At 41.5% G+C, this 23,918-nt stretch overlaps 1 protein-coding gene across 1 annotated transcript in view; it reads left to right on the top strand.

Annotated features, from left to right (window-relative positions):
- JPH1 (junctophilin 1) overlaps window positions 1-23,918 on the top strand; it is a 79,692-nt gene that overhangs the window by 39,846 nt on the left and 15,928 nt on the right. Inside the window, exon 3 of the mRNA XM_040626061.1 lies at window positions 16,261-16,379. Within this exon, the coding sequence (XP_040481995.1) occupies window positions 16,261-16,379 (119 nt within the window). The remainder of the gene's footprint in view (window positions 1-16,260; window positions 16,380-23,918) is intronic.

Here is a 23,918-nt window from a genome sequence, read left to right as displayed (position 1 = left end):
CAAATGAGCTTGGACAGTATTTTAGGAAAAGAAGAGATAGACTGGGAAAACCTAGGGAATTTTCATTCCTAAAAGACTACCAAGGAGCCTGGCAATGCATTTGGGAAAGAAGGTGACATTTTTATTTATTGAAATTTGGAATTAGCTCTCCAAAAGCTTAGAAAACTGAAGAGTAGTTTATTTTGGGTTGTGTTTTCATGATACTCAGAACATAATGATATTCAGTAACACTTGTGTGCCTTCTAGTAAAAAACAGGCATCTCTGTATTGATCCATTTTCTTCATCTCTGTTCTGCTACTGTGTAGATAAATTTGAAAGCGGGTAGCCCTGACTACATGTAACCAAATAGTCTGCTAATGGCCCTTCCTTTGTTAGGGACATTTAAAAGTGGTGTTTTCGTATTAATTGACAAGTCTGTGTGAGTGAATGCTTTCTTAACATAGTATTTCTGAAATGGTTTTCCTGCTCGGTCAAGAAAACAAAAGCCCAGTCTTATTTACTCCCTGCTTGTGTAGTAAAGTTTTCTCAGCAAAAAAAATCAAGTAGAGTCTTAGCTGACAGCAAGTCAGTAAATTGGTCCTCTCAAGTAAATAGGCAGCAATTTGGTTGTAATAGTTCAGCTCCCTAGACTGGCTAGATGAATAGAATCATATAACTAGTCTGGATTTGAATCCCACTGCCAGTGAAACGCATATTGTCAGTACCAGCATTTGTACGTTAAGGGCTCGAGGCAAAAGTTCCTGGACTTATAAAATATTTCCTTAAAAGTTAAGCATCTTCTGGTTCTTCATCGCAGATCCTGCCTTCAGGCTAGCTTTGAACTTCCGAAGTTTACGAGACCTCAGCACAGGTCTTGTAAAAGGTGTTTTTTACATTGTATTTAACTTCTAATGATTAGTGTGCATTTCCGACCTCCAACCTGTTTTTCTTCTCTGAAGGAACAGCATACCTCCAAGTAAAAACTTAACACTTCTGTGCTGGGTAGAAAGTGTACACACACTGATGGCCGTGGAGGAGGGCAGGGGTGTGTTAGGAAGGGCAGGTTAGAACCAAGGGTTTCTTCCCATGTGGGCTTCTAAAAGCCCAGAAATGAGAAAGCTGGCCTTTTAAAAGGTGCATGTAATTTCTCTTCAGGCTCTCTCAATAGATGCATAATATTTTACAAAATTCACGTTTGGAAGTTCGTCTTTGAGAAATTATTCTGCAAATATGCCAGTAACACTCAGCCAAGAGCTGGAGGTGTCTTTATTTTTCCTTTCATCATCGTTCCTGTTTCTCAGTTTGCTCTTTCAGTTTTCAGTGACTGTTCCACGGGTCCCTGCCACAGTTCGTCCCTTCCCAGTGAACGGCCCCCACTCTACCTAATGGGTGGGAAGCACCTGGGACGGACGTGGAGAGTGGGCGCTAAGCCGGCCTGTGTGATAGAGTCTCGCAGAGCTTGACTCAAAGCCAAAAGCACAATTGGATTATGTCAAAAAGGGAAAAGGTGCCACGTGCATTCGCCGTGTTTCTTCACAGAGCAGGCCAACTTAAATATAGCCCACGACCACAACTTGTCCAGAATTAAAATAGCCCAGAACAAGTGGCAAATGGCAGGCAGTGGGGCTCTTTGCCAAGAGATGACTGAGGGACGGGGAAAATGGGCTTTTGAGATGGATAGTACAGGCTCGAATAACAACAGCAAATAGGACAGCCTGGGATCCTGCTTCATAACTTAAATTTCAGGTCAATGTAAATTCCCAGAGCGTAAAAGAGAGGACTGGTGAAAACACTCAGAAGCTTGTAAGGCTGTCTCAAAAACTGATTAAAATGTGCCGTATTCTTTACTTTAAATTAAAATCTGGTTACTGAATTCCAGTTTCATGATTTCTCATCTAGAGTCAAGGACAATACCATTGCAATTAGGTTTTCCAGGCACAGGAGACATTTTTCACCCATGAATTGAATTACATCATAACCTGGTAATAAAGCCTTATTTTGACAAAGGAGCCTGGTGCTGTACATAATGAGATTATAATTTAAAAATATAAGCAGCCCTGACTTAACTAGTTGCCAGGGTGCAGTGTTAGTTGTCAGTATAAGAGTTTTAGCTAGTGTTTTGGTTAAATTATTTATTCCTAAAATAAATTTTATTTTGTTTTATTGGTTATTTTTTAGTTTTTCTTAATTCCAACTCCGTCGTGTTCCCTGGGATCAATAAAACCAAGAACCGTTTTACTAGAGGACAGTAAGTACAGTTAGATATTTGCCCCAAATGAGAACAAACAAACAAAAAAAAACCTTCAGATACTCATAATAACAGCATTTGTTGGTACAGAGATACATTTCAGTCAAATGTAACATCCACATATTAAAATGTGTGTATATTATATATTAACATATATTTGTGTATTCTCCTAAAACTCCAGTTCAACCTACCAAGCAAACTTTAGCCCTACTTCAGAAATTTTTACTTCTGATACAAGAAATTCGTGGTCTTACAGCATTTAAATTGATAGTTGATAGTTACAATTGATAGTTACTTCTAAGATTGCAAAGCAGATTTAAAAAATAACCTAGGTCTTTCCATTATGTCTACAATGAAAAAGGTTTGTTTCAAAAATCAATTTCGGACTTCTAGAACGAAGGTAGATCAGCCGTTTTCTGGAACTTTGCCAGCACCATGGAAAAGATATTTTAACATAAATTGCACGAGGTTATTTATCGTATTAAAACATGTCACTTGTGCTAACTTTTTATATAGTGTCTCAGAGCTCAGGATATGACAGAGGCCTCTTTCTCAGACCAGGATCAAGCTTTTTCATTTCACTGTGCCAGGCAGGACCACTTGTTAGAGCCACTGTTGCCGTGACGTCTCGAAAAAACATTGCAGAGAAATTTCATATTTACAATTGACTGTTGCCAGCAGTGATCATCTGCCAGAGAAAAATTGAAGGGAAAAGAAGCTTTAATTTCACCACCAGAATTGCCAGAATTGCAGAGGGGTCAGAGCGGGGTGGTGAGGTGTACAATATAAATATTGTAAGTAGGGAAAGAAAAGTGAGCGTGGTGTTTAGAATTCAGTAGAACTATGTGCGCCTAAGCACTTCTAGACATTTGTAATGATTAAGTAGGTTGAAGTTTTATTTGAGGTCGAATACATTAGGAGTTGATCATGAAATGATGATCATGAAATGAGGATTAGGACTGCAGTGGAAGGATGTCAGGAGAGACCAGCCAGGGGTGATTATCTTAGGGAGCCAAATCCAAAAGTGATCTGAAACCTGCAGTAGTGTCAATAGGAAGAGGAGGAACAGCAGGAACATTAGTAAGAGCTCCTAACAGTGTAGATACTAGCCACAAGGGACTCACCAGCCTCAGATGTCCATGCGCTGTCCCCTCCTTATCTTGGATGGAAAGACCTTCTTACTCTTCTTCTTACTCTGTGGAACCAATGCGTTTTCCAGGGCATTCTAGTTCCTCCCTGGAAGGAGCGCTGTCTACAGGGCAGTGGAATCCACACTACTGCTAAGAGAATGGAGGTCTCTTCAGGATGGGCATGTTTTGTGCATCAGGATGGACTATCATAGGCATCTCCTTCCTTTGATGTTCTCCGTGTTTTCAGGGTAACTGATGGACCCAAAGGGACTGTATACTAAGCTGTCAAAGGACTTTCTGCGTCCCCATTTCATTCCAGAACAAAACAAAGACTGTGAAGTATTATACTTCATTGTGTCCACTGCAGCATTATTTGGGTCCAAAATTATAAATATGTTTTACCAGTTCCTAGCAGAATCCCACAGAGCCTCTCAGGGTATACAGGGTTCTCTGCCTTAGGTGCAAGGAGATTTTTCACATTCCTTCTTCAGATAGGGCAGAGCGGCCCTCGGCAAGAAGGCGTCCTATTGTCCCCCAGTCTGTTGGCTTTTCGGCAGATTCTGTGATTGTACTGAAAAGGCAGGAAGGACTATTTCCAGTACTCCTGCTGTGGCTGAAACTTAGCACAGTCAGGAAATCTGACTTGGAAGGCATAGCCCAGTGCTCTGAGGTAAACCGGCAGACCTGTGAAGCAGCTGTCAGAAAGCAGTGAAGCAGCAGGTAAAACTCTGGGCCTTTGTGCTAACCCTGGACAGCTCTCTGCCAGGGGGAGAGCAGGCTCCGGAGTCCGCCAGGTTCAGTCTGACTTCCCCCCCACGTATAAGAGAGCAGTTAGTACGTGTTGAATTGGGGGCCTCAAAGGAAATCCTTACTGTCATGCAAATCACATCCTAAAGTTTCCCCTGTTCTTGGGATGTGCGGTATTCCTTCCATGCCTGGAATTCTTCTTGAGATTCTTTGCACTTGATCTGAGTCTTGGATTGGTGAGCAGTAGTTCCATTCGGGTTAATGCATCTGTCCCCTCAGGAACGGAGTTCCGGAAGGCAGCTTGTGCATTCCCCGGGGGCTGCAGCAGGGGACCGTCCATCCTGCCGACAGGCGTGGCATCCCGGGCCCCTAAGTCAGTTAAGTCTGAGAAAAAAATAAAAGGTTAAAAGTTCATCAGAATGTGTCTAGAGTAGGCATAGGCAGACAACAGGTTGCTGGTCAAGAGTATTTCAAGTATTATAAGCACTGCACAAGGATGTAGAATTGAAGCACATCACTGGTAGTCTGTCAGGACCAGAAGGAACGGATTCCTAGTATTTGAGCTAGAATATAACGTGATTTCTTTTATTTTATTTGAATCCTGCCTTGTGTTTCTTCCATCATCTCTAATGAAGGATGCATTTTTATCTGGATATACATATATTCATCTTCAAAACTGCCTCTGCCCCCCAAATCGTACCGTTACTTTTATTGAAAGCTCCAACACAAAACCAACACAAAAACCTGGTTTTTATATCTGTTTCTGTCTCCCTTTTTCTGTGTCCTTGAGTAAGCCATTATTTTTTATCTATTGAATAGTGGGCTGAAAAATTGCTGTTCCCAGTTTAACACAGCAAATGCTGAGTACAGGTAAAATTACAACAGAAATTTTTTAAGATCCTCACGAGGATGAAGAAGACAACTTTTTAAGAATTCCGGAAGAACTGGATGGTCTTCTGATATCTCCTTTTAAAGTGAGAGGCGTTAATTACTAATTCGGTGATTTGGGGAAAGGCAAGTATGAGTTGGATGCATCTGTAGTATGCTGAAGAATACCCTTGATGAAAATCAAGTCTTTCCTATAGTCTGTAGTGAGATGTTTTCTGAGCTGTGTTATTTTCATTTGAAAGTCAGCCAAAACTGATTTTAAAAAAAAATTTAAAGAAGAAAGCTCAAAATTTGCATTTTTCAATGGGAGACATAAATCTGTGAAGTTTAAAGAATCAATAGAGGAGTAAGGAGGGCAACAGACTCAAAGAGAAAACATGAATATAAAAACTATGGATGTGAATGAAAATAGCAGAAAGAAAAGTTTATAACTAGAAGCTGAAATAATTAAATAACAGAATGTTTGCTAAAGCAAAATAAAGACGATAGTAATACAGAACTCTTTTTACAACATAGTCACCCACTTTGCCCTAAAGATTAGGAGACTTGGTGGGTTCTGCCTGACCATTACCATCGGCATACCTTCCAGTTCTCGCAGGCCCTTCCAGGGATCAGGTGTGTGTTTTCGACTCTCTGGTAAAGCAGAACTCTCAAGAGTCACTTCCTCAAAACCAGCAAGTTAACATAAATCAGAGCAAATCCTTTGTGCTTTTTATATCATTGTCCCCAGTATCTTGCAGCAGAAGGCTGAAGATTTTAAAGTAAAAACAGTCCAGGACTCTTAGTTGAACTCTTCAGTGATTTCTTGTCACGAACCGGGCGTGAAATAAATGGACTAACTGAATTACAGAATCCTACAAGAAGACAAGAGGTGACTAAAAGCTGGTTACTGAGAGTATAACTACAATTGACCCTTGAACGACACAGTTGACCATTGAACTTATACACGGATTTTTTTTTTTTACGAATACAGTACAATATTATAAATATATTTTATGGTTTTCTTATTAACATTTTCTTAGCTTTATTGTAAGACAATAATGTAATATTTTAATAATATGTGTTGACTGTTAATGTTATCAGTAAGGCTTCTGGTCAGTAGTGGATGGTTAGTAGTTAAGTTTTGGGGGAGTCAAGTTATACACAGATTTTTGACCACGAGGGGAGTCAGCACGCCTCCCCCCTGCGTTGTTCAAGGGTCTGCTGTTTATCCCTACTGTTTCAGCATTCCTCACAAAGCAGGCCTCTCATAAACTCCACAGCTTCCAAACATGCACATTTAACATAAAGCATGGTTTTGCATGGCCAGTCCCAAGCCCATTCTTGCTCAATACTGTTCTGCATCAAATGTTCAACAGAGGAATAGATCCTGTATTGTTCACTTTCTAAGCGTATCTAAATAGAACAAAGTGAAATGGAAACTGGTAGGTTTGGGATATTTAGGGAACCATTTTAGGTCATATGAGATAGAAAATGGATATTTTATTACCTAGGAAAATGTGTTTCAACTGAGTTCAAGGAAGAGTTCTAAAGAGTTCATGATTTTTATGAGTAAATGATGTTTGCTTAATTTTTTTTTAATGTACACAATTTATCTGATGGAATCGTCTGAGCACCGGGGTGGACGTGTAATGGGCAGCGGCAGCAGTAAGTGGAGATTGGTCCACCTGGGAGCCAGTCACTCCATCAGTCTGTCACTCAGCCAAACACCACCGACTTCTGTCGTGTGTTTGGACCATTAGATCGTCTTCAGCTGCTCTAATTTCTAAGTCATACTTTAATTTGTACCCATAATGGACCCCTGGTAGAGGACAAGAACCATGACAACACTGATGGAGAAATAAAAACAGTGCCGACCTGCCAGTTCTTGTCATTAGCCAGGTCTTCGCCGTTCCGAGGGTTGCAAAGTTCTTACCAGGCACATCCAGACGTGTCTGTTACCGCACTAAATAGAAAATATAGTTGTGATTGTGTCTAGTTTCGTTTTATGGAACACGCATCCATTTTAAACTAATTTGCCCTTTTTGTTACCAAGAGCCTCCTGGCTGATAATTTGAACTAAAAATATACCCTTTAGCAGTACACAAGATTTAGTCAGAACAAGGCAGTTTCTACGAGTTTGCCATAGGAAAAGACAGACGCCTTATTTCAATCAGTTAAAAGAGCACCTGCAACTGTAATGATAGTCTGCGTTGGTAGGACTTCACAGTTACCAAATCACCTTTACATTTTTCACCTGATCCTAACTTAACCGTTGCTGTTTCCTCTGGTCCGAAGTCCACCACGGGCTCTGTGCCTTTTCTCTTTACCTAGGATTGCATCCCCGTCCTCCTCGTTCACGTCTCTGCCCTGCATCAAGGCTGCCTTCTACCGCCTGTGCTTCTCCCAGAAAGGAGAGCCCTGCGAGAGGAAGTGAGGCATCGTGGAGACCTGAAGTCCTTCCTCCTGGCCCTGTTCAGTAATTCCAGTGTTCCTTGTCTCTATTCCCTAGAACTTTTGTACAGTTCTGATTCCAAATCTTCACCCCCCAGATTCTTCCCACCAGCCCTAAATTTTAACAGAAGTCTAATAATGGCCATTTATTGACTATATACCCTAAGTTAGTATTAAGTACTTCACATCAGTCAGTTCTGATCCAGAAAACTCTACAAGGTAATGTCCTCCCCATTTTATAGGTAAGGAAATTGAGGCTAAAGGAACTCAGTATGTGATGAACTGGAGTTTGAACGCAGGTCTGTCTGGTCCCAGAGCCCACAGCACTCTTGGTCTCTCTTAAGCTTTCAGAGGACCTTTCAAGTAACCTTAAAATACTGGATCGACCCATCACTGTTCTTATGGGGTTTTTTTCCTCTTTCCCTTCTTTTGCCTCCTCTGGGGCCCATCTCTAACAGTTGCCACCTTCTCAAGGCTTCTTCATTTTCCGCTGTTGTCTGAGCATCTTTCTCCCCACCTGCTGATAAGATCAGCTCTCATTTTCTTAGGGTAAGAGTAAAACGTCTTTTCCCTTGGCCCACCTAATCCTTCTGGTTACTGTCCACATTTCCTTCTTCCTTTCTGGGACAGAAGTCTCCAGCATGTGGCCCACACCTGCTTCCTCCACTTCCTCTGCCCATTTCCTCACCAGCCCCCCTCAGTCTGGCTTGTGCAGTGGGCTGCTTGTTAGTACTGCCCTCTCAAAGGTTCTTATCAAATTCAGCAGCCTCTCCTCTGCCCTCACCTTTCTCCAGCACAGGGCAGGATTGACCGCTCCCCCGCCCCTCAGAGGAGCTTGTTTCAGGGACTACCGCACAAATCAGCCAATCAGTGCCTCTGCCACAGAGGAGAGACACATTCCCATCTGGCCCCACTTAACTCCTAAGAGGAGCTTGGGATTTATCCACAAACAAGAATTCGGAATCCTTATTTCTTTCTCCAAGTCCCGAGGATACTTTTGTCTCCATCCTCAGCTCTTGGCTTTTTGTTTCTCACTTACCTGATAGGTTCATCCGTCTTTCACGAACTCATCTTCTGTGATCACGATACCCACTTTCCTGTTCATAACCTTGACCTTTACTTTGCATCGCAGCCCTGTATTTCCAACTAGAAACGCCTGTGTCACGTAAAATCCTGCTCGTCTTAAACTGAACTTGTCATCACCTTCCAGCTGTCTCCCCTTACCACCACCTGCACAGTTCCTGTCTGTAGTAAGCCATTCATCTGGATACCAAGTTAGGGTTCTTGGGGTTATCTTGTTTCTCTTCTTACCCATTTATCCATTCTACAAGTATCCACTGAGACATCCTCTGTCCCAGGGTTTTTGTTAAGAGCTGGCAAAACAGATATGGAGACTGCCCTCATGTTTCAAAGTTCTGATAGTCCTTCCCTTAAAACATCGTGGGTTACTCCCAGCAGCTTCTCATCTGAGAAGCTAACCTTTGGTCTTTTCTCCTCACTTCCTCAGGACACATAGGATGCTCCATAAATACTTGTATACCAGGTGATACCAGGTGCAAGATTTTTTTTTTTTAATTTTTAATTGTAAAATATACATAACATGAACTCTACCATGCTAACCATTTTTAAGTATGCAGTTCGGTAGTGTTTAGTTCAGTCACATTGTTGGGCAACCAATTTTGAGAACCTGTTCATTTTGCAAGACTAAAACCTGTACCTGTTAAATGACAACTCCTCGTTCCCCTTGCTTTAGGCCCTGGGCAGCCACCCTTCTACTTTCTGTCTCTTCTCGACGGACCTCATGTGAGTGAAATCATTGGGTGTTTGTCCTTTTGTGACTGGCCCTCTTCACTTAGCACAGTGCCCTCAAGGCCCATCCATGTTTTATAGCATGTGTCAGAATTTCCTTCTTTCTGAAGGTTGAGTAATATTATCTGTGTATGCCGTATTTCTGCTTATCCATCATTCACGGATGAACACTTGGGTTGCTACCATTTGGCCATTGTGAATAATGCTGCTGTGAACGTGGCTGTACAGGTGTCTTTGAGACCCTGCTTTCGTTCCTTCTGGCTATATATCCACAAGTAGAATTGGTGGATCATATGGTAATTCTATTTTTAATTTTTTGAGGAACACCCATACTGTTTTCCATAGCAGCTGCGCCGTTTTACACTCCTTCCATCCGTGCGCAGGGTTTCACATTTCTTCACATCCTCACCAACACTTGTTTCCTTTTTTTTTTTTTTTTTGATAGTAGCCCACCTGATGGGCGTGAGGCAGCATCTCATTGTGATTTTCACGTGCATTTCTGCTATCATTAGTGATGTCGAGCATCTTCTCATGTGCTTAATGGCTGGATGTAGATCTTCCTTTGCCCTTTTTTAATTGGGTTAATTTCTTTATTTTTTGGTCATTGAGTTGAAGGAGTTCTTGCATATTCTGGATACTGACCCATTATTAGATAACTGATCGGCAAATATTTTCTCTCATTCAGTGCGTTGCAGGTGATTATACTTTAAAGAGAAGTTTTAGTCTTATTTAGTGGTAATGTTTTTGAACTATAGGATGACCCTCATTAAAAAGGACTTTTTCTAAAAATTATTTCAGAATAAAACATGCCTTAAATTTTTTTTTTTACATCAGATTTTTCTCAATGCATAAATTACACGGGAATGTAAATTTGAGATAAATTTTATCTAACTCGGAATAAAGTAGAAGATAGCCAGTTATTTGGCCTTTTCCAACTGAGGATTACAAATGTGCCTTCGACCTGGCTATCCAGAGAATATAGTCTTTAAGCTTATTAAATCTTATCAAATGTGATGGAATAAAATCTGTAAAGTACCTAAGAATGAGGACATATGTTTCAAGCTTGAAAATGGATATAGAAAAAATGCTGTGAAGGAAGTTGAATAATAACTAGGTCCTGCTTGTCCCTAAGTTATGACCTGTGTCCCTGAGCTTTAACACCTGGTGAGGGGCTAGACTTCAGAAAACTTAGTATAACAAGAGCTTGTTGAGCAGGTGATTTTTTTTTTTTTCAATATCCTGCCAGTTTCCAAAAAGGATTTGCAGGGCATTATGATTCGCACACATAATAGCATTCCTGACGTTGGAGAATGTGAAAGCCACATAATTACAGAAGGTAACCGTGCACATAGATTGAGGATAATTTTACTCCAAGATTCCTAGAGGCCTTAACAAAAAGAGAACAGATTGTGTAGTTTTCCTTGTCTCATACAAGGAGGCACACAAATTTACCAGCGGACACCATTCTTTTCCTGGCATTAAACTTTAAGAGGAATGTGTCACCAAGATCTTTATAAACATAACAATGTCACACATAAGGGATGGCGTTTTTACAAAAGATATGTAAAGAGTCTTCCTACGAATCTCGGTTCCTCCCATCTCCCTTTGATAAAGAGCCAAGGGGGTGACGTGATTCTGCAGGGATTTCTATGATAGCTAACGTAATGTGGTTTGACGTTTGACCCCATAGACAAGAATCACCCGTGGCCTAGACTGGCCTCAGCCTAGTCTCGGGCTAGTAGTGCTTTCAAAGCCCTTATATTATCACACCTCTGTGAAAGTTTGGGCCCTTGAAAGATCTACTACCGAACTTCAACGGGGATATAATGCCCCTTAGTTTAGATCTTATATCTAAATAATTTGATACCACTTTCAGAAAAGGAAGAGATGAACTGCGTGGAGAAAAGGACAACTCTTTGTTAATGATGTAACTTGTCTTTAACCAGGACCTAAGAATTTTGTCCTGAAGTTACTCTTCCAGGTCCTGTCTTTTAAAAAACAAGAAAGCAACTGAGGGAGAAAATTAACACTCAAGAAACTAGTAAAATGGTAAAGACTGGACTCATAACAAGTAGTCTTCCCCAACCAAATTTTCTGAAAATAGAGATTTAACAGAATCATGTGACATGTAATCATTTTCCAGATTGAAATTCCATCAGCTCTGATAGAAGATTGGAAGTTAGAAGTTGAGACTGACATCTAAGGGACCTGCCTGTACCTTCGCAGGAAGAGCACATGCAGGGCCTTGCCGGGCTGGGCTTATCAGAGAGCCAAATCAAGATAGAAAGAACAGTTCCTTCCGGGTGCAGGAACTCAGAAATCATGCCTCTGTTTTTTAGCCGAGATCTGTGCAGCCACCCCTCTCTTGTTCCTGTCAAGAGTATACCTTGCTTCACAGACTGATTTCTTCTTAAAAAGGGCCACAACTGCATGCACAAGATAATTGGCTTTCACAAATCTGGGTCTCTCATAGATGAATAAGGTCACAGTCCGAAAGGAAGACTAACAGGTCATATATATATATGTATATATATATGTATATTTTTTTTTTTTGCCTTTTTTTATCATGATGCCTTAACCCAGGAAAAGAATGTTAGCTGTTGTCAGGCATTTTCAGGAGAACCAGAAGGGAAACAGAATGGTCAGCAGTGACGATAGGAGCAGGGAGGTCGGTTCTGCCTTTGCAGGAACCGTGGAGAGAGATGGTGGCAGTGTGACCAGGGCAAGCACAGCAGTGATAAGAACCGGCCGGATTAAGGATATGTTTTGGAGGTAATGCCAACTGGATTTGCTGACCGTGGATGTGGTGTGTGACAGGGGGACATCAAGGATGACTCCTAGGGTTTAGGCATGAGGAACTGGAAGATGGGGGTGCCATCACTTGAGATTTGGATTTTTATGCACAGTTGAGCTTATTTTTAAATTTTCCTAATAATCTTCTTTAAATATTTGGACATCAAAGCAAATCACGTATGCAGCCCCTGAGCCAAATAGATCATCAGCTCTGCTGTCAAATTTTAAGTTATATCAGTAAATTGATTTGATTTAATATAACGAAGTTAAAAAGACATCAAAATCACATTTTTTTTAAGTTTATTATTGGGAAGAAAACATAAAAAGGCAGAAATAGCAAAATTTGTAAATATTGCATACAGTTTTACCTTTAGCAGATTTGTTGTCCATTCTAAATTAAAATCTTCATCAGCTATGTCAGTGTATAGATGAGAAAAGATTGAAGTTAGGAGCGCCCTGGGTGGCTCAGTTGGTTAAGCATCCGACTCTTGATTTCGGCTTAGGTCATGATCTCAAGGTCGTGAGAGTGAGCCCTGCACTGGGATCCATGCTCATCAGGGAGTCTACTTGTCCCTCTCCCTCTGTTCCCCGCCCCCCCCCCACTCACTCGCTCTCAAATAAATAAGTAAAATCTTAAAAAAAAAAAAAAAAAAAAAAAAGAAGAAGACTTAAGTTAAAAGTTGGGACAGACAGCTAAGGGGCCAGCCTGTTACCCTAGCAGGAGTATATGCCAGGCATATTCAATGTATCACTGGTAGACTTTTTTGGTAAAATCATTACTAAGTTTAAGAAAAATCAGGAAAGCCAGACTATTCTGTTCTAAGATGACTTGAGAGTTCATGAAAACTAGTTCAGTTATTAAAGAATAATTTGAGATATTCATCATTAAATTCCTGATTAGAAAAATAGGTTGAAACTAAGTTCTTGTGTACAGGGAGTGCCTTACATGCAAAAATGCCACATTTACTGTTCCGGCGTGACCTTCGCAGGACTTGTGTCCGGGGGACTCACCCAGCTGCTCGTGTGAGCTTAGCCAGCCACTCAGGTCTCCCTGCCTCGTCATGCATATGTAGTAACTCTCTACAAGCTAAAACTTGGGTTTATTGGGGGGGGGGGGGAATACACACACACACACACACACACACACACACACTTCCCTAACAGAAAGAAGTTGCTGTTTACTTACTTTTTACTGCATTTTATGGGAGAAAGTGTATGTGATAATGGTATTTGGAGATTCGTGAGGGTCTGACCACGTGTGGGTATCGGCAGTGTGTTGAATACGTGAGAGACTTCTTGGGCGTGCACGTTCTGGGGGGTGTGTGTGTGTGTGTGTGTGTTTTCCACGTGACCAGCCACAGCAGCAGGGTATCCACTTTGCATTGTTGCAGCTGTCCTCCCCAGACTGACTAGCCTGACCCCCCACCCCCACCCTCCAACCCATGAACAATGGCATGTCTTACCACTTGGCTAAATAAAGGGTCGTGTGTTGCTCTGGAACTGAGCCGGGGATTTAAACACATGAATTCATGAACATGAGCCAGAGTTAAGCCCAGATTTTTTCCCCGGGCAAAATCTAGATATATCAGTGGCCTGGCCGCACAAAGCTGGTGGTGACAGCAAACTCAGATGGGTTCCTGTTCTCTTCTACTTCCCGTCATTGGGTCTAGGGCTACCAGAAGCTCTCGTGCAGACCTCTCGTTTCGGGGTTGGAAGTGGTTTTGACTCATCTTGCCAGCTGTGCAGGACATTGACACAGGGAGGGGCACTAGATGGCAATGTCCCCTCCTCCCTGTTTGGTCTTACAGGAAAGAGCAAGTAAAAGAGTAAAGGGGTTACAGCTTTACTGACACTGTGCTTCCAAAATATATTTGCAGAAAGATGAAGCTATATTTGTTTATTCTCCAGTTTAGCATATTGTAAAAAGTGGTGGAGATAAATGGTATCATTTTATTTGAGTATGTGGTGGTATGTTGTGATTTTATCAGAATAAACTGTACTTGGTTTTATAAATTTATCACTGAAGGACTAGCAGATTTTATTATAAGGCAGCATAACTGTACTCTCATGGCTTCATTAATTATGATGCCTAGACATAATTAGGCTCTATCTAAGCATAGCAGATAAAATGGAAAATAATTCTGGGAAAAGAGTTGGGATTCTGAGAACCTGTGAAAGAACATAACAGACACAGGGACTAAAGTGTCCCCCATCATCAGCGATGGCTCCCACGAGGGGTTACGACAGCCCGTTGTTCAGGAGTATGCTCTACCCTCTTGATTTTGTTTCCATTTCATGATGCCTTATAATCTGAAACATCCTCTGTGATTCAGAAATAACAATTTTGGTGATTGAAAGTCGATCCATTCATTTTTAATTAATGGCTTTATTTTTTAGAGTAGTTTTAAATTTACAGAAAAATTGAGCAGAAAGTACAGAGTTTGTTTCCATACACACCTCCTCTCCCCACACCCACACTGTTTCCCCTATTATGAACACCTTGCACTAGTGGGTACTTTTGGTACAATTGATCAGCCGATATTACTATGTTAGTATAACTAAAGTGCATAGTTGACATTAGGGCTCCCTCTGTGTGTGGTACTGTCTCGTGGGTTTTGACACACGCATAATGGCACGGAGCCCCCATTACAGTGTCGTACAGAGTAGTTTTGCTGCTCTGAGGTTCTCCTGTGCTCCACCTGTTTGTCCCTCCCCCACTTTTGCCCTGAACCCTTGGCAACCACAGATCTTTTTACCGGCTCTATAGTTTTGTCAATCTGTTCATTTTTAAGTAACTACCCAGCTGTTCCTAAGGACGTTCCTTTATTCGTAAAATGAGCCCTCAGTACTCACCCATGCCTGGGTGCCGGGCAGTGTCATACATGTTGGGAATGTAGCAGAACACCAGAAATGTAAAATCCGAATCTTCATAAAGCTTCCATTCTAGTACATCCAGCCTCCAGGAGGAGTGACACAGAATGAGACGAGGTAGTTGGAGAATTTGGGAATGGGACCTCCTGCCAGTTAGCCCCCACCCCCGTCTCAGGTCAGACCCCCATCTTCCCTGCTTCCTTCCTGCGGCTAGTCTCAGGGATTCCGTCTGTGGGCCTCCTCCAGCTGCCACCTGCGTTTTCTCTCCTAAGAACTGCTAGGGCACAACGTTATTTCCCAACTTTTCCTCTCCTGCTGTTTCTGAAATAAGCGTAAGCACCTCTTTCAGACTTTCATCACGCTTTTACTACTAGTTATCTATAGCCCTGCCTGGTGCTGATGAAATTGAAAGTTAACCAAATCATAAGAAATAGAGGCCCATGATTATCATCTAAATACAAACTGCACAAGGTCTTCTTTGGAAGTGGACGACCTAGAGTCCCTGTCTTACCCTCTAAATCCTCTCTTCTTGGGCAGGTGGACATCAGTTCTCTTGTCTTGCCATAAGAAGCCCCATTCCCTACCCGGCTGCCTGCTCCCTCACCCCAGTCTTCTGGAAAGAGAAGAGGTTTCATGGATGAGGTTGGGCCAAGGGGCAGGTGGAAGACTGAAAGACCTCTGTTTCCTCCTCCCCACCTCTGTCTCCTTGTTTCACACAAAAAATAAAGTTAGATGCACTCCTTCGAACCTCCTGAGCACATTCCTAAGCGCAGACCCCACGTTCTGCTTCCACAGGCTGGCGACAGCCATTGTGCGCGTCTCTTCCCAACTACACATTCAGTGACGTCACGCCAGCCACTTGAATTGCGCATAGAGGGAGTATTTAACCATGGAAATCAAGGCTACAGATCAGAGTTTTACTACTTTTTTTCCAGAGTTATTTTATTCAGCATGCTCCTGGGCAGATCCTTCTTAATCAAATTCTTATATAGATTCTGCCACGGGAATGAAATTCATGAACACTATATTCACAAGCTTTAACTCTTCCCCGCAAACCATGCGGGAAGATGCCAACCAAAGTCAGCAGGAGATTTTTGATCCGGGAAGTTTTGAAAACCAGGCTTTGCATCAAGCTGCGCAGAGCTTGCTCACCCTTCCACTTCCCTTGAAAGGAGGACTGAGGCAGTACACAGGTGGTTCCATCCACCTGTATATTGTCTTCACGGATAGCTCACGGCACTATGACCCTAAAACTTGCAGTCGGAGGAGGCGCGGGGCCATGAGTGCAGTGACAGCATGCTTGTCCGTGGGTAATTAACAAGGTGCCGCCCTTGCTGACTCGCCCTTTGTGCCCCGTGTAGGACTGCACACGCAAGAGCGAAAGCTGACGCCGCCGACCAGGCTGCCCAGGCGGCCCGCCAGGAGTGTGACATCGCAAGAGCTGTGGCCAGGGAGCTGTCGCCTGACTTCTATCAACCAGGTGAGACTGTTGTTCGGTGATGGGAGAGGTAGGAGTATTGCCTCTGGTCTCCTTTTTTTTTTTTTTTTTTTTCCCTTTTCCTTAAAGGTCTGTGCTTCGTGGATACCAGCAACACTACAAAACAAGTAGGTACAAAAAGTCCTAAGTATTTGAAGTCTGAGTGTTAGTGATGGAGATTTGGCTTATTCCCCAGTGCCTCTCCCTTCCTGCCTCCTGACTCCCAGCAACAAACTGAGCTGATAGGAGTAAAGGAGATGGGAATCCAAAAGAAGTATCTGACTCTAAGAAATGGTGTGAGCATGTTAGTGACTGTTGCAGATGTTGTAACAAGCATCCCAAATTCAGAGGCACATATAACCATAACATCAGCAGTAGTAAGAGATGAACCAATAACTACTATGACTTTTTTTTAATCTATCTGAACTAAAGTTCAGGACTGTGGTTCGGTAAGGAAGTACACCACTTAAAGAAAGATTAATCTGCATATATTAAGAGGAAAATCCAAGTCATGGTAGAAGAAATTAAAAGAACAACCTCAAAAAAAAAAAATCCAGATTATCTACCTCTCAAACATTATAAAATAGCAATACACAAATATTTGCAGTAGGTTTAAATATTTAACTCACTTCCTAGTGGTTTCTTAGTAGATTGTTTCCATCCCTTTCTATAATATTCTAGCCACTTTTTTATAAATTTTCATCATTGTTTCAGAAACATCTTCCCAGTGATTGAAGGATCAACAGATTTCTGGATGAAGGGATCAAAATAAATGCTATATAAACTTCTAACTATCAAAATTTATATTTTCTTGGTAAAGAATTTTTCCGCATTGTTTTCTATTAACTCAAGCTGGAGAAATAGCACCCTGTACAACATATGTGTTCAATCGTGTTTGATTCCAATAAAGGTAATATAATCCTGGAACCCACTAAATAAACAAGGCAGGTCAAAGTGAACAGAATAGCAAGATGGATACCAAAGCTAGAAACTTGGCTGTAATAAAGGATGGAGGAATTAGAAGGAAAGGAGGACATGGTGATTTTTTTTTTTCTTACAAAGAATGGAGACAGTAAAAGGTAGGGTTAAGAAGGCTCTGTTTTTATAGGAGAGAGACTAGAAAGGAACCCGGTCTGGTTGCTGAGTGATAGAGCATAACTTCTGTAATAGTTCAACTCCAGGGAGACAACCATGATAATGGGTGTTTTCTTTCATGTGCCTCCTTCTTAAACCTCTGGATGAGATTTCAATCATTTAACATATACATGTATTATTAAGAAAGGGGAACTTTTTACAGTGACCTCTGCTAGGAAGAAACTATTCTCTGGTGTGAAATGAACGCACACTTCCCTGATGCCTAAGTACACTGGTCACTACCTGTTGGTGTGGGAGCTGCAGACAGAGTCCAGCCACCCAAGAGGGACTGTCCTGTTCCCTCCCGCCTGGCACCGCATGGGGAAGCAGCTCGGTGCTCAGGAATCAGTACTGCTTCATGAAGTAGCCCTAGGCTTGAGCTGCTTTGAAAGCAAACAAACTTCGTATTGTTGTCTGCAGATGGTAATGTCTAGGTTCTGTTGTTAATTCTCCGGGGGAATGGGGTCCCTACAGATTTGTTAGGTGTTATCAAGGGGTAAATGATACTGAAGATCATCTCAGTTTCCCAGACTAAATGGTTTTTAAAAGCCTTTTATGGCATAAAAGCGTTTGAGGGAAGAAAATATTGTGGGAAAATGTAATTCCACCCTCTTAGCCAACATACCAGCTTCATACAAGCAAGTTGTCCATCAGTAATGAATACATCACAGTAGCATGAGATGACAACGGGTCTATTTAAGACAAGGGCTAAGGGGAAGGCTGCAATCCCCTTTGACCCCTAGCCAACGCTTCCTTCAGCAATTGGATAGAAAGCCTTTTCTGTACTAAGTATTATTGATCTTCTCAAGGGAACATAACTCAAGCTTTCCACTCTGCATTTATAGGGTGATCAAATCAGATAGACATTTCTAAAAGGGCTTTCAAGTACTTTTTTTTAAGTCAGGCTGCTCATTTAATTTACATATCTTAGATATAAATATTTCCATTGTTTGAAATGCATGTGTCGTGCATAGAAGTTGTTGGCCCTGGGATAAAGGAGGTCTGTGGTACCTTACATTTTGAACACTTTTTCCAGAGCTGGCAATATTTTCAGGTATTTGCCATCTTAATTCAATCAAACGCTTTTAGTTCAAAACTGCATTATTCTACAGTTCAGTTAAAAACTAAAGAAAAAATATAAGCATATGGGATGGCTCCGTCACCCAAAGGGTTAAGTTCTAACAAATAATAAAAAGCGTACAAATGCAGGGATGTGAGTGTACATGTAGATAATTACACGTTTATACACACAGAAAGCATCATTGGCATGTGTATGAGTGCCACAGCAAGTCACCCCCCAGGAACTTGGCAGTGACATTTCCCTCCGGGAGCTGAATCTTCAGGTGAGCCTGTGGTGCTGCACAAGGATATATAAAGTGACCGTACGTGATAGCACAGCCGTACTACAGCAAGATTTCCGTGTAACCTGATTGCGCGTTAAAACCGTCTAAACAATCGGTCACCCAAAGTAGTACAGGAAAAAAAAAAGCCACAGAGACAAAAATTGGCAGCGCCCGTCCGAACACTTTCCAGGGGAGAGAGAAGCCGTGGCCAAACCCTTGGAGTGTTGCAGTTGGACTGGCAAGGACGTTTGTGTTATGGGGAAGGATGCAGGGAACCGTAGCCAGCCTGTGTACGGCTTCATTGGCAAGATCGGGAGCATCCCACTGAGGAAATGGATGCATGAGGCTAGCTGAGCCTGGTGCCTTTAGATATGTGATTCATCTCAGGCTTCTTGTCCTGGTTCCATGCTCCCCGTAACCTTCTAATTTCGGTAGAGCTTCTCGTGGAGGCCTCCCAACAGGAACAGCATGCACTGGCGCCGTCCATGTGGGTCCCCTGGCCTATGTGATGTTTACATTGCTCGTGGTGAACTAATGAATTGACCTTCTGGTGTTTGACATCAGTCTTGTGAGCCCTGGTGATGTGAGTCTGCCCCCAAGGGATGGCTGTACTTCAAAGTGCTGATGAAATCAGGTTTCTAAGCCAGGAAAGCTGAGATGAGATTTTGGATGATCACTAAGGAAGCAGAGGGGAGGATGATTGGGAAACTGGATGGTTCTTTGTCCCACTCCTTCAGTTTCCTTCCCATCAAGATACTTATTTTGTTTTTAATTTCAAGTGATATTAAGGAGGGTGTGAAACTTTTATATTTATCAATAGTGGGAGTGACTGGGTGAAAAAAAGACTGAAAAGCAGTGCCGCAGAATGTGGTAAACGTGTTTACTTTGAGGCCTCCTCGGAGATAGCCAGCTCACTTCCCTAGGCAACATCGTCAGCGGCTTTTTCTCCCTGTGTTGAAGCATGTGTATCAGGTCGGCTGCTATAACAAAGTAAAGTGCTACAGACTGGGTGGCCAAGCAACAGAAATTTATTTCTCAAAGTTCCTGAGGCTGAAGTCTGAGGTCAGAGTGCCGATATGCTTGAGTTCTAGCAGAGAGCCATCTTCCTGGCTTCTCCCTGCGTCCTCACGTGGCCTTTCCTGGGTGCGTGTGTGTGAATAGAGAGTGAGAACTCTGCTGTCTCTTCCTCTTTCTATAAGGGCATGAATGCTGTCATGAGCGTCTCACTGTCATAACCTGATCTAAACCTACTTACAGTGTGATGAGCACTGGGTGTTACGTGCAACCGATCAATGATTGAACGCCACATCTGAAACTATGTACTCTATGTTGGCTAGTTGAATTAATTAATCAAACCTACTTACCTCCCAAAGGCCCCCCCCCAATATGAACACGTTGGGTGTTAGAGCTTCAGCATGAGTTTGGGGGAGACACATTCAGTCCATAATAGCATGTACGTGTACTCACATAGCACTCTGTACATTATTTAAAGTAAAAGTGAAGCATTTAGGTTATTGTGGGCCAGTGTTAACTAAGCTCACATTTCTGGTATGAATTAGAAGTCTTTAGAAATGAAAGCATATTTTCATTATATAATGGTCTCTGCTTATCATTAATAGTATTTTTGGCTAAGGGAAGTATCATGGAACAGAGGACTTACAAACTCACTTTCCAAAACCCAAAGTTCAGAATACTTTTTTTCATGGAGAAGAGGAAATGGAATAATCCACTAGTTGACATGAAATTAATAATTCATGAGTTTGCTGGTTATTCCTACCACTCATTTTGGTATTTTCATTTCCACAAATGTGTGTTGAGTACCCGCCCTGCACAAGACACCAGAATGGAGGTCCCCCAGCTTACAGACAAGAGCCCTAGGGCTATGTTCAGAGAAGAGGCTGTATGTTTATAGATGGGACTCTAAAGTCCTGTAGGAAAGGGGCGTTCTTTCCATGTAGAATGTAAAAGTAATTGTGCTACTGGTTATATCACCTTTTTAGAATCTTTCAGTCTGGTCCTCTTCTACTGACTGGCAGTCTCCAGAAGAAAATATCTAATTTCTATTTAATGACTTCCGGTGTTACTCCAAAGCACTTGCCATCAGCCCAGCCCTTGTAGACATTTGTTTTAGGGAATCTTCACGGTGCCCCTTCTGCCCATAGCCAGCCCACCGAGGCTCACCTAGGAGGAGCTGGTTGCATACCCTGCTGTTACCGTCTGCCAGCTCCGTTCAGAGCTTTCATGCCAACTGTAGCAAGGAGCCTCTCAGTGTTGGTGGATGACATGTGCTGAACGTCTTTTCATGTTGTGTGGCACGCCAGTGGGCAGGTGACTTGTATCTGACTTCTTCCAAATATGAATCCCCAGAGGGAGAAGTCCCTTAGGATTCACAGAGAGTCTATAAAGATCAATGAAAACGCTTCCTACAACACCTATCAACATACATCGTAATTTTGCTCGCTGGCACTATTCTGACTGGTCTTTGCAGTGAACTTCTGCGTCTCATCTGTTTTATGTTGCTGGCATGGCCCCGCTGACACACATTACTACACAGAACAAGTAGCAAGCACAACATGTGCCTTCAAGAAAAGGGTCCAGGAAAAACTTCTGTCCTCTGCATTCCATGTCTTGTTCAAAAAGCGTTCAGTCGTACTCTGGAAAATCGAACTGTATATCCTCCCTTAGCTGGCCAGTCCCCACATGACTACCCCGTGTTGGAACCATTGCCAGTTGGAGTTAGGCCAACTTTTTTTTTTTTTTTTTTTTTTGGCATACTTTTAAACGGCTAGGTCTGGGTACATTAGAATCACCTGGAGCATTTGTTAAACATCAAGACTTCAAGGCTTCGATTCATACTTATTCAGAGTCTCTGGGAATTGCACCCCAGGTGCCTCTGATAGACGGCAAATACGGAGCCACTGCTTTAGACTACATTTATTTTCTTATCTGGCCATTTATTAATGCACAGTAAAGCTGAGAAATTTTTTTAATATGAAAGTACTAGAATGTATGTCCACCATTCTAGTAAATTCCTTTTTTTATTGAGGTATACTTGATACTTGTCTCAGGTATCCAATGTTGTGATTTGACAGTTCTGCAATGGTCACCTTAAGTGTAGTTACCATCCGTTACCATGCAAAGTGTACTTACCATCCGTTACCATGCAAAGTTATTACAAAGCTGCTATGGTATTATTGACTATATTCCCTATGCTGTTCTTTTCATCCCCTTCACTTATTTAGTTTTTACCTCTTAAATACCTTCACCTATTTTGCCAACCCCCTTTCCCTCTGGCAACCACCAGTTCTCTGTATTTATGAATCTGTTTCTGGGGTTTTTTTGTTGTTCATTGGTTTTGTTTTTTAGATTCCACATATAAGTGAAATCATATGGTGTTTGTCTTTCCAAATCTCACTTATTTCATTTAACATAATATTCACTAGGTCTATCCATTATTGTCACAAATGGCAAGAACTGATTCTTTTTTATGGCTAATATTCCTGTGTGTGTGTGTGTGCGCGCGTGCACTTGTATATACCACATATTCTTTTTTCGTTCATATATAAATGGAGACTTGGGTTGCTTCCAAATCTTGGCTGTTATAAATGCTGCAGTAAACATAGGGGTGCATATATCTTTTTGAATTAGCGTTTCTGTTTTCTTGCGGTAAATACCCAGCAGTGGAATTACAGTAATGTTTGGTATTTCTATTTTTAATTTTTTGAGGAACCTCCATACTGTTTTCCAGTGGCTGAACTGAAGTCCAGTGGTAATTTACATTTCCACAAAAACAGTGCATAAGGATTCCCTTTTCTCCACACCTTCAACATTTATTATTTGTTTTTTTCATACCATTCTGACTGGTGAGAGGTGATATCTCATTGTGGTTTTAATTTGTATTTCCTTGATGGTTAGTGATGCTAAGTATCTTTTCAGGAGTCTGTTGTCCATCTGCATATATTCTTTGGAAAAATGTTTGTTGGGGTCCTCTGCCAGTTTTTCAACTGGATTATTTGGGCGTTTTGTTGTTGAGTTGTATGAGTTCTTTATATATTTTGATACTAACTCCTTATCAGACATATCAGTTGCAAATATCTTCCATTTAGTAGGTTGCCTTTTCATTTTGTTGGTGGTTTCTTCTCTGTGCAAAAGCTTTTTATTTTGGTGTAGTCCGAATTGTTTATTTTTGCTTTTGTTTTCCTTGCCTGAGGAGACATATCTAGAAAAACTCCACTAAGGCCAATGTCCAAGAGATTATTGCCTGTTTTAGTAGGTTAACGGTTTCAGGTCTGATGTTTAAGTCTTTAATCCATTTAGAGTTTATTTTCATGTATGGGGTAAGATCGTGGTCCAGTTTCTCAGCACCGTTTATTGAAGGGACTGTCTTCTTTATTGTATATTCTTGCCTCCTTGACCATATAAGCATGAGTTTATTTCTGGGGTCTGTATTCTGTTCCACTGATCTATGTGTCTTTTTGTGCCAGTACGATATGGTTTTGCTTACTATAGCTTTGTAGTATAGCTTGAAATCTGGATTGTGATACCTTCAGGTTTTTTGTTCTTTTTCAAGATTGCTTTAGCCATTCAAAGTCTTTTGTGATTCCATACAAATTTTAGGACTATTCTGGTTCTGTGAAAAATACTATTGGTGTTTTGATAGGGATCTAGAGATTACCTTGGGTAATATGGACATTTCAATGATTCTAATTCTTTCAGTCCATGAGTGTGGAATATCTTTACATTTGTGTCATCCTCAGGTCCTTCATCAGTGACTTACAGTCTTCAGAGTACAGGTCTTTCACCTCTTTGGTTTATTCCTAATTTTATTATTTTTGATGCAGTTGTCAATGGGATTGTTTTCTTAATTTCTCTTTCTGCTACTTCATTATTAATGTATAGAAACATAACAGATTTCTGTATATTAACTTTGTATTCTGCAACTTTACTGAATTCATTTACTCGTTCTAATAGTTTTTCTGATGGAGTCTTCAGGGTTTTCTGTATATATCCTATAGCATCATGTTATCTGTAAATACTGATAGTGTACTTCTTCCTTACAAACTTG

Source organism: Ursus maritimus, unplaced genomic scaffold, assembly GCF_017311325.1.
Source record: "Ursus maritimus isolate PB19 unplaced genomic scaffold, ASM1731132v1 scaffold_9, whole genome shotgun sequence".
NCBI classification, from domain to species: Eukaryota; Metazoa; Chordata; class Mammalia; order Carnivora; family Ursidae; genus Ursus; species Ursus maritimus.
Note: the sequence above shows the minus strand (reverse complement) of the source record. Positions and strands in the feature narration are given on the sequence as shown.